Source organism: Rhea pennata, chromosome 16 (genome assembly GCF_028389875.1).
Source record: "Rhea pennata isolate bPtePen1 chromosome 16, bPtePen1.pri, whole genome shotgun sequence".
NCBI lineage: Eukaryota > Metazoa > Chordata > Aves > Rheiformes > Rheidae > Rhea > Rhea pennata.
Window position 1 is genome coordinate 1,909,562 of NC_084678.1, and position 17,628 is coordinate 1,927,189.

The 17,628-nt window shown below is 40.0% G+C and overlaps 1 protein-coding gene across 5 annotated transcripts in view; it reads left to right on the forward strand.

The window, feature by feature from the left end:
- Positions 1-460: 460 nt before the first annotated feature.
- LOC134147874 (ubiquinol-cytochrome-c reductase complex assembly factor 1) overlaps positions 461-17,628 on the forward strand; it is a 54,765-nt gene continuing 37,597 nt past the window's right edge. For 4 of the 5 annotated variants that reach the window (XM_062589416.1, XM_062589418.1, XM_062589420.1 and 1 more), the window contains exons 1-5: positions 461-535; positions 3,767-3,871; positions 5,182-5,286; positions 10,109-10,216; positions 12,553-12,625. In XM_062589416.1, coding sequence (XP_062445400.1) covers positions 512-535; positions 3,767-3,871; positions 5,182-5,286; positions 10,109-10,216; positions 12,553-12,625 — 415 coding nt within the window. In that variant the 5' untranslated portion in view covers positions 461-511. The remainder of the gene's footprint in view (positions 536-3,766; positions 3,872-5,181; positions 5,287-10,108; positions 10,217-12,552; positions 12,626-17,628) is intronic. The other variant, XM_062589417.1, reaches the window with a different exon arrangement.

The window sequence follows — 17,628 nt, forward strand, 5'->3', positions numbered from 1 at the left end:
GGACTGCCTGAATAGCCGGCCCAATACTAGCGCGAGGAAACCTTGCTGCTGTCATGGCCAGCTGTCCATGCCCAGTGACAGACTTTGGCCCTCATGGGTCAAGCTTTCCAGGAGAGAGAACTTCCAAGGGGCAAACACAGATTTGCCACCTTTCCCCCTTCCAAACCAAACGCAAACACACCGGCACCCCCAGCCTCAGCTAGCATCCCCCTCCCGCCTCACGACACCCCCCGCCAGGCTAGCTTCGCGCAGCGGCGGCCCTGAGGCGACGGCAGAGCGCGCGCACAGCAGCGCGCGCACAGCAGCCGCCGCGACCCTCCCTCCTCCCGCCAACTGCCGCCGCGCGCGCGCACTCCCCCTCCCCCCCCCCCCCGCCGCCGCGCGCGCGCGCTCCCCGCCCCTCCGGCCCTCGGCCGCCTCGCGCGGCTCCCACAGCGCGCGTGCGCTGCCCGGGGGGGCGGAAGGGGCCGAGCCCGGCGCGCCGCGCCGCCGGAAGCGGCACGCAGCAGCCATGGCGGCGCTGGTGAGAGCCGTGGTGAGTGGCGGCGGCCGGGGTCGCCTTCCCCGCCCTCGCAGTGCGTGGCAGCCCCTTCCGCGTGACGGGGCGGGGCGGCGCAGGCCCCGCGGGCGGCGCTGCCGAGGGGACGGGCGGCGTGCGAGGCCGAGCGCGTAGCCGTGGGCTGGAGCCGGTGTCCCCCTCCCCACGGTGCCGGTCGCGGACGTCTCACAGCCGCAGGGGCTCCTGCGGGTCGCCCTGCGCGCTCCCTGTCTGCAGCGTGGCCTTGCCCTAGGCGAAGTGTACAAGAAAAAAACTGTTAAACGATGTTTGTAAAGGAGTTGTCGTTTTGTGGATAATAATTAGACTTTTGGCGTTGCTGTGGGAGGTTGCTGCACCCAGCTGCTTATTCCTGTTCTCAGGGTGCAGCACTCAAAGATTCAGGCGTTTCCCATGTCCGGGGCAGATGTCTCTCGCAAAGGCAGGGAGAAAGGCTTGAACTTTTGAGTCAGCGGTTGCACTTATGTAACAGTTATGCAAGACTGAACTAGTCCTGGTTGGGGCTTCGTATTTGAGAAAATTTGTCTAGCACTTCTGTCACTGTGGACGTGGTGTGTATGCCCTGTGGGATGGGGGCTGTCCCTTCTTGACGTTCCCCTCTCACTTTTGAGGTGCTTGATAGCAAAAATCATATAAAGACTCCAATTCCTGAGTTAAGTGGAACAGACTGGGTTCCTATGAAGGCCTGAGAGTGTATTACTTATCACTCAGCTTTTTTGTTCTTTCTAATGCACTAACGCATTTGTATCTATCCCTTACCTTTTTTTGTGTGTATGAGCTTTTAAAGTCTCTGCGTCAAGATACCACATTCAGTAGAAACGAAAACAGTGAAATCTGACTAGGTTCTGAGATTCTGTCACAATACAAATACCGGGATGCCAAGTATGCTAGATGAAGAAATATCTGTGAGAAACACAGAAGACCTTTAGTCAAAGAGCTGTACCCTCTTACAAAATTAATCCTCTGCTTTTTTGGAACTGGTGTCTCAAGTGTGGTTTTTATCAGCATGGTGAGCCCTACCTGAGTGCTCACTGCAACTGAAATGAGGAGTCCTACTTTGTCCTCCCATTCCTCCTCCTCCTCCTTGCTTACCTCTCTGTATTGTTGCCTACATTTGCCTGCTCCAGCATTTTATTTGTGGATCTTTAGGTGCTAAATGCCAAAACAGTACCCTGACAATATTAAAATAAGGTTAATTTCCTGATGTTTTAATGAATTAAAAAGTTTACTAAATACTGTGGCGATCAGTAGCAAAAGAGGAGGGGAAGACCAGCAGGAGGAGGAGTGGTAGAGAGGTAGTGAGTCACCAGATGGGTTCAACTGTCTGTTGAACTGTATTAGTGGTACATGGCAATCGGATAAATGGTAATATTGTTTGTAAGAGAGCTTTTCTATTGATTATTTTAATTTCTTTGTGCTGTTTTTTCAAACCTTCATGCAAAATTCTAGGGCTCTTTTAACCGAATCCCATTTCTCTTTTCCTATTACTTTGTATCTGAAACCAGTTGTAAGAATTTTGTACATCTCAATTTGCCTCTGCTTAGCATGCAAAGGAAAACTATTAGAAGTTTATCGGTTTCTGAATTGTACTTACTGGGTACTGATGTCATGGAGAAAGAGCAGAAACTAAATGATTTTCCATAGTTATAATAAAGGGGAGCCGCAGTGGTGACTGTTAATCATATATTCGTCATGGTAGTGCCTCTCTCCTCCCTCTGTTTTTTTAAAAGCCCAGGTCAGCTCACTTGATAGAGCTGCACTTTTCATCCATTAAGAGTTAAATACGGACAGTCTGAGGAGGCGGTACACTGCACCTAAGGGACAGCAGTGAGTGTGCAAATAGAATTGCATGGGGAACAGGAATTCAAGTTGGTTTTGCTTCTCTTCCTCCTAGTCTTTTGGCAGATCTGCTAGTCTCATAGTTTCTGGGAACTTCTGGTGTTCTGTGTGTCAGGACTGTATTGGGTGCTGCAGGTATCTGTGTAGTGTTCCCTTGGGTTTGGCAGCAGAAGTTTATTGAACTAGAGATACTTACTGCTTTAGAATGGGAAAACTGTTTTTTTTTTTAAGAACAGAATTGCTGAGGTTGTAAAAGACCTCTGGAGATAATCTTGTCCAGTGCCCCTCCTTAAAGCAGGATCAAGTAGAGCATGTTGCTGTGGGCTTTGTCCAGTCAAGTTTGAGTATCTCCAAGGATAGAGCAAGCTATTGCAGTGTTTGATCTTCCTTAAAATAAAGTTGTATTCTTACATTTAAACAGATTTTCTTTTAATATATTTTAATTTGTGACCATTTCCTCTTGTTCTTTCACTGGGCATCACTGAGAAGTGTCTGGCTCTGTCCTCTTTACTGTTCTTCCCCCTCCCCCCCCCCAATCAGGTATTTACACACTTTGATAAGGTCTCTCTTCAGCCTTTTCTTCTGCAGGCTAAACAATCACAATCTCTCTTCATAGATCAAATGTTCCAGTTCCTTAGTCATCTTTGTGACCCTCTAAAAAGTTAAGCTATTTTTGTGAGAAAAATATCATCCACTCTAATAATATAGACATTTTCCCAGTACTAATATAGGGCTTGTATGGAGAAAGCAAGTGTAGTACCTACTTGAATATTGAAAGTAAGTAAAAGCATGGGTGAAAAAAAGATTGTCTCTTTTCCTTATTTTCTGTAATTCTCATTAATGATAGAAAATAATCACCTTTCCTGAAGCTTGTTGGGACAGTGTATGCTTTTGGAATATTAAAATTACTCATTTTGGCCCAGTTATTTAAGACAGAAAGATGTATAAAAGCGGAGAGTGGAATAATACACCTGTTTTTATACCCATTTATGTGTTTATTGTTGACTGTGTGATGGGAACCAGATAGTTAGTAAAACCCAGCAAGAGAATTTGATGAGGGCTTCTTACAGATCACTCATTCAGCTGAATAATGCTTCTTAAGCACCTTAACTTGTTCTACAGATGTAAAAATTGTGGACAGCCCACTATTTCCCTTGGTTATTCTATTTCTGCCTTCAAATGCTAGTTGTTGCATACTTTTCTCAAAGGCAAACTTTTTTTAAAAAAAACAAAACTTTTGTTAAATACAAACTTGGAATTTAATCTGAACATTGTTACATGAACGAAAAAAATATGTGGAAGCTAGAGGACAACTAAACTGTTTCTGAGTTGTGTGGATGCTCCTCTTCATCACTAGTCTCTCTGTTCCAGAGCTGCCAGTTTGGAGTAACTCAATGGATAGCAGCATGCAGTGGATTATTACAGACCACCATGGTCCAAGGCCAATGTAAAAGGATGCTCTGTAGTATTTTCCAGGTAAGATGTCAGAGTACGTTAAAGTGTCTAAAAACTGGGATGTGCCTAACTCTGTAAGAAAAAAATATAGTTTTTGAGTAGAGTTTTCTAAAAGTTTTACTTCATCATCTATGTATTGATGAAATATCAAGTTTTTAAGAAGAGCATGTAAGCTCCCAATTTTTTTGGTTCACCTGTACTGAGAAAGCAAACAAAGCTGCTTACCAGTGCTGCAAATCCAAAACAAGGCATCTTGAAGTGCTGAAGAAAGCGTTTTCTCTGAATTAAGTAGTAGAGAATGGTTTTAGAAAGTTCAGTGGGACATGGTGAGGCAATTTAGAAACCTGCTGCTGCTGCTGAAAGGAGGAGCTCCCACTCTTCCTCCTGTCTGTTCCTACTCTTACCTTGTGCTGGCTCTAGTGTTTGTCAGACCCCTTTATGAGGTAGTTTAACTCATTGAAATATCAGAAAACTATCTGGAAAAGAAGTGAACTTTTTCTGTCTTTTTACTGAAGGGAGTAGTAGGGAGCCTTCTTTTGATGTCAACTCTTTAAGTTGTTGTTTTCATTTCAGCTATGTTGTTTTTTTGTCTTTAGCAGATAACACAGCAGAAGTCTTAATTTAGATGTAATTTTTCCAAAGAAGCTATTACAAGCTATTTATTCATGGTTGCTCTTAATAGCCAGCATAGAGCATGTCTCCACTTTACAATAGTCTTGGAGTTTCTAGCAGTGAGATGGTATGTCGGGCTGGCACAGCTCAACGTTGAATAGTGATATTATTTCCGTTTGAAAGCACTGCTTTGCAATGTTAATTCCATTTTATACTAATATTGATTGTAGCTCTGTAATACAAATCGTGTCACATAGAGGTTAGAGAGATACATATCTATTCCTCTACAACTTGTTTTGCTCAACTCCTGTCTGTGAAGACAATTGAATGGCTATAAGGTTGCTTGTAAAATCTCTTTCTCTCCAGGGAAATTATTTAGTAAGAGACAAAAAACGTAAGTAGGATTAATTTCTCAGAAAATCTAAGTAGCATAGCCTGTAGTTTTTAAGAGTGGAGTGGTCTGCCAATGTATTCTAGCCATATGCTTACAGAGCAGTAGAAAATATGTTGTATGGAGCATTAAACATGACAACCAATTTATTTGTAATAGTTACGGTAATAAATTTGTGCTGTGTGTAATACAAAGTTCTGCAGGTTTAGAGTGAACTATAATTGGCTTGGAAGCAAATTAAGGGTAATTGGTGTAAAGTTAATTGTTCACTACCAAATAGTCTCTTCACTTTTATTGTTTTTTTTTCTTCTTTTATCATTTTTATTAGAGACACAAGACTGGACGATTCCAACTGTCTAATGTCTATGGTGGATTGACTCAAGCTAATGGAGCCATTACACAGCAAAATAGAACGTTTTACAACACAAATAAGGTTAGAAGAGTGTATTTTTATTATTGGCACACTGTGCTAGGGATTACATAGGTACAGGTAACAGAATATTTTTAAAAACTGAATCACCTCTCAAGTATTTTCATATAAAACATTTTAGTATAGCATTAACAGTAGGTCCGATGGTTTGAGAAGTACTATGTTCCTTTCTAGAAAATGAAGTGCCAATGTAGGAAAGCCTGGTCACAGTTGGGTTATGTGCCGGGAGGTTCCCATGACAAGTCCAGTTAGGAAAGAATCTAAATTAAGGAGAGTAGTAATAAGGTGAGGGCAGATGGTCCTTTCTTATCTTCAGCAGATGGTCCTTTCCTACCTTCAAAGAAGGAAGCACAGAAGTTTTCCATATATACACAAGTGACAAGGTGACAACAGTTTTGATATCTGCTAAAGCCTTAAAATTGTCATGTAGTATCTTAATTATGACTAATTATAGTGTGCAACTAATATTGAAAGTCTCTTCGTCAATATTATTTTGTTAATTTGTGTTGTATCCATCTCTTATTGATTTGTGTCTTTTATCTTGGAATAGAAGTCTTCTGGAGCATGAACCATCCATCTCTGTAAGATTTGCTTAGTACTTAATCCAAGGGTGTCAGCATCTCTCTAATAAATACTGTGATCCTGCTGTAGTGATCTCAGTGCGAATATAATAGCAAAAAGCAGGAGAAATGGGAGGATAGAGGGAAATGAGACCTTTAAATAAAATTTACATTAAAAAAAATTCCTAGTTCTCTGACTAATGGTGTATTTTGCTTTAGTGGTTTTAGAGGTAAATATTAACAAGCAGTTGGAATTTGAATTGTGTATTTTGATGTGGAAAGGCAAAATGAAAGAAAACAAGGAGAGGTATGTGGAAGGAAAGAACTACTGGTTGCTATTTAATTCTTAACTAGAACTTTTCTTAGTTTCTGAGTGTTTTTCAGCTGACAGGGTAAACTGAACCTTTTGCAGACAAGGAAGTTGAAGTGTGCAAAATAGCTTGCATAAGTCGCACTGTGACCTAGTGGCAGATCTAAGAACAGAATCCAGACTGGACCCAGTGCATACCCTAATCGCTATGCCTGCACTGCTTCTTTAATACCTGCCCAAACATCATTTGGAGAGTATGATAAGATAGTAGATCTAACAAACCAGGAGTAGCATGAGGATTTTCAAAGCAGAGATGAAAAACTAGTTTGATGTAGTAGAAAAGGACTAGTGGAGGAGTACAAAAGCTAGAATGACGAGTCAGGAAACTTCCTACTTAAAATAGTCTTGATGTAAGAAGCCATGCAGGATTTATGAACAGAGAGAAAGCAGGTTGGAAGAGTGGAGATAAGATTTGAGGTAAGTGCCTGGACTGCAACCTTAATATTTTGAACAGAGAAAAGCTTAGTCACGTTTGAAATGTGAACCTGACTGTCTTTCTCTTGGTGGGAAAATGAGGTAGAATTAATGGGGAACTCCAGCTGTCTTGTTTTTGTATTAGGTGTTAAAATCAAGGGAATTGACTGCCTTGAGCACTATCTTTCAGGTATTATGCAGGAAAGTCAGTGGGAGGCAGGCCTTTCAGTGTCCTGATAAGATTGTTAATTTGAAAAAGTTATAAAATATTTTGAATTTCTCAGTATATGTTTTGTATAATAATCTTGATTTTAAGTCATCTTCCTTGGCATAATGAAAAACCTGTGGTGAGGGAAACTTCATAATGCATTTGTAGATGACAACAAGCTAATAATTAAGTAGGGGCTAGGTATGATATTAATTAGTGTGGAGAAGATGAAGGTTGTTTCGGTACTTCTGAATTTGGTGTGAAACTGATTACTGGAACACAAAAGTTGTGTATTGAGCATATCCTACCATCCTGGCTGGAAGGAGCTTGTGACATAAGATTCAGGTGGCATTTTTACTGTGCAGGAGGAGAATAATATTACACAGGAGGAACAGGATAAGCTTGAAGAACAGTGTAATAAAAACTGGGTTCAAACTTCATGTATGTGTCAGTAGAGTCACTGGGTCCAACACATGCAACAGAGGTAGAGAAAGTACTTTTGTGGAGGCAGATGTTCTGGATGGTAACAGTGGACATGGTAAGCAGGTTTAATGGCCAACATTCAAAGCAAAGATCTGAGTATTAAGGAAGATCCTGGATAGCTCTGTCTTACTAGGTGAGTGATGGATACCAAAATGTTACTGAGTATGTTTCCTCTTATTCACCTAAATACTAGGCATAATGGACGTCAAAACATTGACAGCCATTGGTAGTATGAGAACACAAAGCATTTTATCTGAAATGCTAATGCTGAATATACATGGTGATTATGGCTCAAAGCTGCCTTTTTTGTCCCCTTTGCAGTTAATTTTTAATTAAACATAGCAACTTGTACTGGATATGTCTGTATTTTAATATATTTTTTTAAATCATTCATATTATAGATAAATGAAGGTTTGGCAGTAAAGTTATTTCAAAAATTACTGTAATAGTGGTAGGAAGATTGTAAAGAATAGGCTTTTGTATGTGAAAAGACTAGTTTAGGTTTCTTGAAATCTAAAAAGAGGTAACAGATGGGCATATATATGATACTAGACTATGAAATTCATTAAAAATGAACAAGGGAATGGAATTTATTATTTCCTGCTCCTTATAGGAAAACAGGGGGCATCCAATGAAATAACAAGGTTCAGGTTTAAAACGGGCACAGGGGAATTGTTTTCGCATAACTTAATCTGTGAAATTTAAGTGTCACAACTCCATAGCCTGTGGAGGTTAAATGCTTAAATGATTTCAGTAAAGTGCTGAAGATGTATCCAGCTGCAGCTGCCAAACATGACTGGGTGGATGCGTTTTCTAGCATAGGAATGACTGTCCAGAACTGGGCAGGTAACCCCAGGAGGCTGCTCTCTGTGTGCTGTATTTCTCTATTCTGAAAGTATCTCTTCCAAGTATCTGCTACTGATCCTTACTGTAGGTGGGATACAGGCCTAAGTGTTTGTTCTGGTAATGTATGGCAGTTCTTTTGTTGCTAAATTGCTACACTTCCTACCAAATCTGGTAACTCTAGCTAATTATTATTATTACTATTGTTATTATTTATTATTTAATATATTACTGTCTTTGGAGAAAGTATTTAGAGTGAAATTCCAGTAACCTAAAGTAATTTAATCCTCCTTCGAGCAGGGAGCATTCTCAATGATAATGAATCTCAGCTGTATTCCTCAAGTATATGTGGGAGAAAGTGGAGTAGTTTGTTGATAGTATAATGAATTAAAGTGTGCAATATAAACGTTCATTAGAAAATTTGTTAGATCACAAATTGTACTTACTGATGGCTGATTACTGTTGCCGGTGAGTTTTGGGCAGAATACCACAAAGATTCTTATCAATGCAATGATCTTTAAGGTATGTAGTTAACCTGGAACAAAACAATTACTTTCATGTTTGTAGACAGTGCAAATAATTGACCTGGTAAAAACTAAGGACTAATTACTTTTCTGATCTGGATTTTCTGCAAGGATGATCTAGATTGATAGAAAGATTCATCAGTTACAAGGAGAATAAGATTCTAGAGGAGCTTTTCAGTGAGAATGTTGGATTCATGTAATTTTAGTAGTTTTAAGATGGAACAGATTGTATTTTACAATGTATAATTCGAGAATATGATATGCTTGTGGGAGCAAGGACTGAACTCATAGAACGTGCAAGGGCTGGATAGATTTATTTTACTGTGCTTCTGTGATTTGTTTGTTCATTTTGTCTGCAAAAGATTTAATTCCAAATAAAGCTGGTGTATCTAGAAGGAGAGAACATACCTCGTACTTGGAAAAACAAGAGCTATATTTTGGAAAGCAGGTTGTTGTACAAACCATTTGAGCCTGAGCTTCCAGTTGGGTGCTTGCCAAAACTGTTATGTGATGCTTGGATTCATATGCAGAAGAATGTCAAGTAGAAAGAAAAGTATATCTTTAGCATTATGAGACTACTTGAGAAGCACTAGGACCAATCCAGGTATTTGTATTTCAAGCTGAAGAAATGGAAGTAGATAAGAAAAATCACCTAAATGACTGAAAAACTTGGATTGACAGCTTTTTCACAACATTTTTTTTCTCCATTTTTTTTCTTTCTTGAATGCTTAATCTTCCTTTTAGTGTTTGAATTTTTGGCTTTAAACTCTAGATTTGTAAGTTTGTTTGGAAAAGTTTGTAATTTCTTAGTGAAACAAAAGTGGTCTAAATTAAACTTCTATCCTAATGCTGTTTGCAGGATCTTTTTCATTCTACTTAATGTTTAGCACAAACAAAACCCAAGAATGCCTAGAAAATGTCATTGTGGGATCTTCATATAATTTAATACATGCCTTATTACTCATCAAAATATTTGTTAGGCTGTTGAGCATTTGAAAACCTTAAATGAAAGTTACCTGTTTTTCTGCACGTTGTGATGAAGCTCAACTGCTTTGTGGTCTTGAGACAGCAGTTACTGAAGAGCCTGCTTTTTTTAAAAGCCTATTGAAGTTGTAGTGGATAACCATTAAAGAGTCTGGGCCTTGGGACATGTTGATATATAATGTGGAAAGTGACCAATGTTGTTTTCTGATGTCTAATGTGTGCGTTAAAACTGATCTTCCTCATCTGGAGCAGTTAAGTAGATTTTATATGTATTTTGTAGAGAGTATCTAAGTATGTACTTGTTTTGTTTGTTGAACTAAGAAAGTAAACCAAAAAAGCTAATATTAGCAATTAACCTTGTAGTTCATCCAACTAAAATGATTTATCAGACTAAATTGCTGAGATAAAATATGTGATAGTTTTTTTAAAAATATTTCAGCATCTTTCTGCAAAAGATTCCTTGCAGCCATCCGAAGAAAAAGTGGGTGCCTTCACAAGGATAATAGAAGCAATGGGTTTCACAGGACCTCTGAAATATAGCAGATGGGTAAAGCATTTACTTGGTGATTTTTCTTTTTTAGTTGCTTATTACTTTTAGCATTCTAAAAAAACCTTGTTTTATCATATGGGGAATACTTGTGTGGAACTATCCTGTTTGTTACCTAAATACATTTACATTCTGTGATATAGGGAATAGTAATCTAGAGCTTGAACCTGCTTTGATTTATGCGTTTCCATCTCTGACGTAGCTGGGAGTATTATATTTCGTTTGTAGATGAGTCTTAAGTTGTTTTGTATTTCTTCAAACCTCTGATTTATCACTTTATTTGTGCATCAGAGAGCACAGTAACATTACTGTCTCAAAGCAGAGATCCACATAGATCAGCATTGTGTCTCTGGTGGTGACCAATAGCAGTTATCTGGAAATAATTTAATTACAGGGAACGCATAGGAAGAAATTTTTCGCAGGCATTCCTCCAGCCGACAGCAATTGTCTGTTTTGGGACTCCTGAACCAGAGCAGGCATTTCTCTGTAATATCAATTGTTGGGTTTTTCTTCTATAAATTTGTCCACTTACCCTAAAGGGGTCAGTGGTGAACATGGTATAACTAGGGGGACTGAGCACAACTGTGCAGAAATTAAAACGCTGTAAGATGTTTTGAAGGTCTGCGAGACAAAACAGAGCTTCTCAAAGACTGGTCTGAAACTATTGCTGGTTACGTCTTCCTCCATCAGAAAGTAAATATAAAGGAAAGATAACTTGCACTTAAGATGGTGAGATATTTTGATTTAAGTTTAGCTGCTTTTAATCAAGTGATGCTAAGGCTCGAGAGAGAGTACTTCTTTCATGTGTTTCTGTATATATTGTTGTAATAAAGATTCTTGTTAGCTGTGAGTGTTGATTCAGAGTTCTCCTTAATTGCTACGCTTCACTGCCTACTTTTGGCTAGGGGACTTGGATTTGGAGAGAATTATTTTGTGATTAAGGCTCAGGAGACCTGAGTTAATTTTTGGCCTCGCCAGTGCTCTCTGAGATCTTAGGGAATTTTCTTATTTCTCTTTTTTTTCTAATTTTCCTCTATCTGCTTACTTCTTCTCCACACCAAAACCTCAATGATTAAATTTCACCGGTTCTTCCCCTGTGTTACCTGCCTTATTTAAGGGATGCATGGCAGGGACTGTTCTTTACAATATGATTTTAATATCTAGTAATGCCTGGTCAGAGGCAATGAGTTTCACTGCAGAGATGCTCTACTCAAAGGCCAGACAGTATTTCCTTTAAAGTGGAAGTCTTCAGTACTGGAACTCCAGTAAGTGCTGTAAATTATTTTATTGTACAAATTTTGTATGTATAATTGATCATTGAGAAAGCTTCTAATCTTTATTTATGATAGAAGACCTGTGACTATTGAACAAGAAAAAACAATAGTTCCTGTGTTTCCACGGTAGGAAAACAGCTGCAGTTTCCTTACCTTCCTTTTAGTCAGTGTAAATAATAGTGTAAATAGTGTTTTGGTGCTTTGAATTGCCATTCTAAAAGCATGGAGTGTGGGTGCTAGGGATGTTCTTAGCTCTGCAGAGTAGTGAGCACTAAGATGATCCCTAAGAGATGTGCTTTAACAAACACACAAAAATAGCACCACCATGCTGCCTCCTCCTCACCTGGCCCTTCTCAGCTAGGGAAGTTTATAATTTCCCTCCTTGATATCAGTAGAGGGGAATAGCTGTCAGTTCTTTTCACTGATCTCTGCTATCAGTTATTGTGCTCTTTAAAATTTCAGCACATGTGTCTTAGCTATACATGATACTCTTAAGGTGTTTCTTGTGCAATGGCAGGCCAAGAAAAAATTAGAAGGGTAAAAGAATCTTACATATTGTATTGAATCCCATCATCTGGGATTCCTTTCTAACTTGTGAAGCTTAGTTAGTCAATTTTCGTTCTTGCAGCAAAAAAGATTTTTAGGTGACTGGCACATCACTTTTTTAATGTTTGAAAATTAAATTATTCAAGCCGTTTTGAGTTGTATACATCAATAGTTAAAGTTATTAGAGGAAACCAGAGATTGTGAATGGGTTTCTTTGCGATCTTTTTAAGGAAAGAAATTTAAATCACTTTTATATAAACAAGTATTATATTAAACTAGTTTTGGAAGGAAATTCTAGAAGCTGTTTAGTCAGTTTCTTGATTTGAGGCAAGATCAATTATACTTCTGTCATTCCTGGGAGATACTAGTTTAATATGCTGTTAAAAATCTTAAGTGTTTGTGACTTTTAGGAGAAGTCTTCTCAGAAGACCATATAAGTATGTATTTAACAAAAACAGTAGCATTTAGTAGGTCTCATGATGAATACTTTAATTATTGTGTTTTATCTTTTTCTAGAAAATTAAGGTAGCAGCTCTGCGTATGTACACATGTTGTGTGGAGAAGACTGACTATGAGGAATTTTTCAACAGTAAGTTACAGTTCTGGTGGTGTTAGAATTTGGATATATATCTCACGTATTTATTTTAATAAATATGACAGAAGCAAGAGTTGCCAGACCCTAACAGTGCATCGTAAAGTATAAGCTCATTATACTGCACCATTCTCTTAAACTCCAAAAGTGACAAGGGTGCAGGTGCAGACTCTGAAATCTGGAATTGTTACGCTTTATCTCTTGCAATGGAGAACAAGAACAAGTGTGGGATAGGCAGAACCCAGAATATCCTGGGAAGTGAAGAATATTGTCTTTTGCATTGCCAAGGGTGGCACAGACTGAGAATCCAGGTGTGCATGTACCCTTTTTCTTGTGATCAGATGGTCTCTATGTCCTACCCAGTCCTGTGCTTAGTTGTGGAAAGGTCAAATATAACCAGGATGTGGATGAAGGTGTATGAGAACCATGCCCCTCCATAGGCATGCAATTATTTTGTATGAGGTAAGATCAGCTAGATCTCAGGGTTATACTTGTCTCTTTTCCTTCTATCTGTGATAGAGTTGTTTAGAAATGGATAGAGAGTGTGACTAGAACCAAGACAAGCCCCTCCTTTAAGTGTGTAGGAAAAATATTGAGTTGAATTGGATGACTGAATTTGGATACTGAATGCCTTCTTTCCCTCAGTCTTTATTAGTAAGACTGGTCCTCAGGAATCCCAGGCCACGGAGACCAAGGGGAAGGTCTGGAGAAAGGAAGATTTTTCCTTGGTAGGGGAGGATTGAATTAGGGATCACTTAAGCAAACTGAACACACTGGATACCTCCACGAATGCTGAGGGAGCTGGCTGATGTCATTGCTAGACCACTCTCAATCATATTTGAAAGGTCAGGGTGATCAGGAGAGCAACCTGAGGACTGGAAGAAAGCAAATGTGTCTCTAGCCTTCAGAAAGAGCAAGAAGATGAACCTAGGGAACTGCAGACTAGTCAGTCTCTTCGTGATCCCTGGGAAGATGATGGGGCAGTTAATCCTGGATATCATTTCCAAGCATATGAAGGATAAGAAGGTGATCAGAAGTAGTCAGCATGGATTCACAAAGGAGAAATCAACCTGAGAGCCTTCTATGATGGAATGACTGACTGCATAGATGGGGGGAGAACAGTGGATGTTGTCTACCTTGACTTAGTAGGGTTTTTGACACTGTCTCCTGTAACATCCTTGTAGGCATGCTCAGGAAGTGTGGGCTAGATGAACAGACAGTGAGGTGTATTGAGAACTGGCTGAAAGGCAGAGCTCAGATGGTTGTGCTCAGTGGCACAAAGTGTAGTTGGAGGCCTGTAGTTAGCAGTGTCCCTCAGAAGACCTGTTGGAGAGCAGCTCTGTGGAGAAGAACCTGGGAGTCCTGGTGGACAGCAAGTTGACCATATCTAGGAACGTGCCCTTGTGACCAAGAAGGCCAATGGTATCCTGGACTACATTGGGAAGAGCATGGCCAACAGGTTGAGGGAAGTGATCCTTCCCATCTGCTCAGCCCTGGTGCTTCTGGGGTACCCAGTATGAGAGAGAGAGCTACTGGAACAAGTCCAGCAAAGGGCCACTAAGATGATGAAGGGACTGGAGCATCTCTCATCTGAAGAAAGGCTGTGAGAGCTGGGACTGTTTAGTGTGGAGAAGAGAAGACTGAGAGGGGGTCTTATCAATGCATTGAAAAATATCTTAAGGGAGAACATAAAGAGGGTGGGGCCAGACTCTTCTCAGTGGTGCGCAGTGACAGGATGAGAGGCAATGGGCATAAACTGAAGCGTAGGAAATTCCGTCTGAATGTGAAGAAAAACTATGAGGATGACTGCACTGCAAGAGATTGCCCAGAGAGGCTGTGGAGTCTCCCTCCTTGGAGATACTCAAAAGCTGTCTGGACAAAGTCTTGGGCAACATACTCTCAGTGATTCTGCTTGAGCAGGGGAGTTGGACTAGATGATCTCCAGAGGTTGCTTCCAACTTCAACCATTCTGTAATTCTTTTGAGTTTCCCATGTAGCTCACAGTTCTTTAACTGTCAGCCAAAAAATCTGTTGCTTTATTAGTATCATTACATAGGTTTCAGTAATGATTTCATTCTTATGTGAATTCCTAATTTCCTATGTAAGTATGATCCAGCTGGTAGTAAACCCATTGCCTGGATTTGGCCTGTCACCTGGCTTCCTGAGTCACCAAATGCTTTCTTATGGCCTTAAAATACACTAGCACAGGTGGGAGCTGGTGATACCTCCTCTTGAGAGATTAGTTGAAGGTGTATTTTTGTGTTTGTCTAGCTTATTGAGAGTTGCTTGGAACATGGTGTTGCTGCAAGGTTTCCCAAAGGTTTCCAGAAGGTTTTCCAAAACTGTCATGGTTGTAGGAGTTGAGAGAACTCTGTAAGCAGTAGGATTCATCATTAGTGATCAAAAAATTAGAACTTCATTTTTTCCTGTGGACATACCTCTTTCCAGCTATGTGTCCTCTCAGACTTTCTCAGCTAATTTCTCTTCTGTTCATTTTATTTGCCTCTTGAAGAGAGGTTTTGCTATTTTTAACTTTCACTGTCTCTGATTATCAGATTAATTGTAAAAAGATATATAAATGTCACTCTAGATGAAAATTAAAAAGAAGGTATTTTCTCAGCCATGCTTTGAAAATTCTTTATTTGGCACAGACTTTCAGACTCAGTTCTGAGTAAAATGAGTTCAACTGTATTCTTGGTATTGTCTTACTATTTTTAAAAGAAAGTTCCTAGAGCTCCCCCTCTTTTTAAGCATATCACAAATGGCAAATGGCCTTTGCCTCAAGTTTCTCTGCTCTCTCAAGGAGTGTCTTTGCTTCTTTTGTCTTTCCCTCTGCAGCACAAGTTATAGGCAGTCCAGCTCTGAATTTACAGCCGGGGAAGCCTATGTTTAGGTTCATTTGAGAGTGTTGTTGCATGAAGGAACTAGATAAGTGGTTTGTTGTTGTTGAGATTGACAGAGTGCTTGATGGCATCCATTGGTGTTCTGAGAATGCCTGTGGTTTTGAGATGTAGGGCTGTGGTTCTAAAGAAAGAGTTGCTCTGATAGAAAAACAGATGTAAAAGGTTTCTGTTACTTCTATCTACTTACAGCTGCAGCTGTTTTTGGGATTGGCTCTAAACCCTAACAGGCATTTGATTCATGTTAAAAATAGTCTCCTTAAAAGACAGACTGGGTGAGGTGGGCAAGAACCTTTTAAATTGGTCTTCCCAATTAAGAAGCTTTAGGCTATGGTTCCACAGGCAGCTGGGTTGAAATAGTGGCCAAAGGGAAAGGGCTCACTGCTCTATCCTGACTCCTCTGCTTCACGTAGACTCTCTGCCTTTGTCCTGGACTAGGTAATTGTCGTGTCCTGTAAGTTATTCATCCCACTGAAGGAAAATTGCCTTTTCTTGTGCTTGCTTAATGTTTTGTTGTGTTAGTGAATTAAAGTGGCAGAAGTGTTGGATAGGCAGCAGTGATGGGGTAGTATACTCTTAAGAGAGGGGAACAAGACATGAAGTAGAATATCCAGCTTTTACTTCAGTTCACCACGTCTTCATCAAACTAGGTCAGTTGTGAGCAGGTTTTTCCTTTCTAAATGGCTCCTTTTCAAATAAAGATGGGCCAAATTTAAACAAGGATCATGGCTTATTCCCAGAGGAGCAGCCTGAAGAACTAGCAGGAATAGGAAACAACTGCCTCTTAACTTTGTCCCTAGGTAATGCAGCAAGCATAGGTGTGCCTGAGTCTATTGGTGCAGGTGCTGCATGCTAATGTTAATGAATTGCACTGCTTAGGATCTCTAAGAGTAGTAAGGCTCCTGCATGGGACCCAGCTCAAAACGCACCTGAGCCAAAGCTGACTGTGGGTGGACCTGCTAGAATATTTATGCATTGCTTCCACTAGCACTTCTGGCTCTAGTTGCATGATGTTGAGATATCCAAGTGAACTCTGCACAGAGTCAGCTCGGATCTCTGGAGAGCTTATTAGCTTTTTCTTTGTGGTTCGTGAAAGTTGTTAACCTACTGAGCTGGCCTTGGAAACGGTACATCCATGCATGTGCAGAACTATTTGTGGACTAATTAACCCAGTGTGGTCAGAACTGGTTCTTCAGAGAGCCATCTTCAGTGTTTCTGGACATGCTTTTGTGATGTGGTTAATTTGTAGTTTGAATAATAACGGAGACTTGATCTTATGGAACTTGGATTGGTATATGGATGTTGTAAGGTAGTTAGTTCTCTGATAGAGATGGCATAGTGTATAAATGTTGGATAATGTGTTGTTGAGGATGAGAGCAATGAGGAGAGCGTTTTGTGTGTCATAGGGTCTGTATCATACTATCTCAGTGCCTCTCTGCTGATGCTTAGTGAACTTCTAAGAGAACCCCCTAATACAGTATGAGCCCTGTGAACTGCATTTCTCTGTATTATGCTTTGGAGCAGTAGTTCACAAAATATGGATCATGATTGGGCAAATCATGAAGCCTCTGTAGCATACAAAGATGTTTGAATAGTGGCTCTCCAGTATTATTCTGCTGTTTATTTAATTGTACCTGCTATTCTATTCTTTCTTTGTTTTATGATCATGCACAGATAAAACCTTGGGAACTCTATTTTAGAGCCTACATCCCAAATGTCTACATTGCGCCCCTTAAAAGAAAAGGGGAGCCATTTGAAGACTTTAGCTGTTACCTGTATAAAGAAGGAGAACAGAGAAGTAGCAGAGGGAATAGCAACATTATTGGTGCCAGACTTTCTGTGCGCAAAGTTTATGTGGCTTGGGTTTTTTTAACAAAATGAAGGAAGTAACCCTTTGTGAGGAAAGTGCTTCATGCCCATCGTTATACTTGAAAGACCAGGAGAGCTTTCAGAATCAGTTAGGTGATACTGAAAGCTCAGCTGAAGAGTCTTTCTGGTGGACATGGAGTGTATGATGACTTGAATTTGTCTTGGGCTGTTAATACTTAACAGTATTGCTACATTGTCGTGCTGTTGCAGTGGCAAAGAACCTGTCCCATC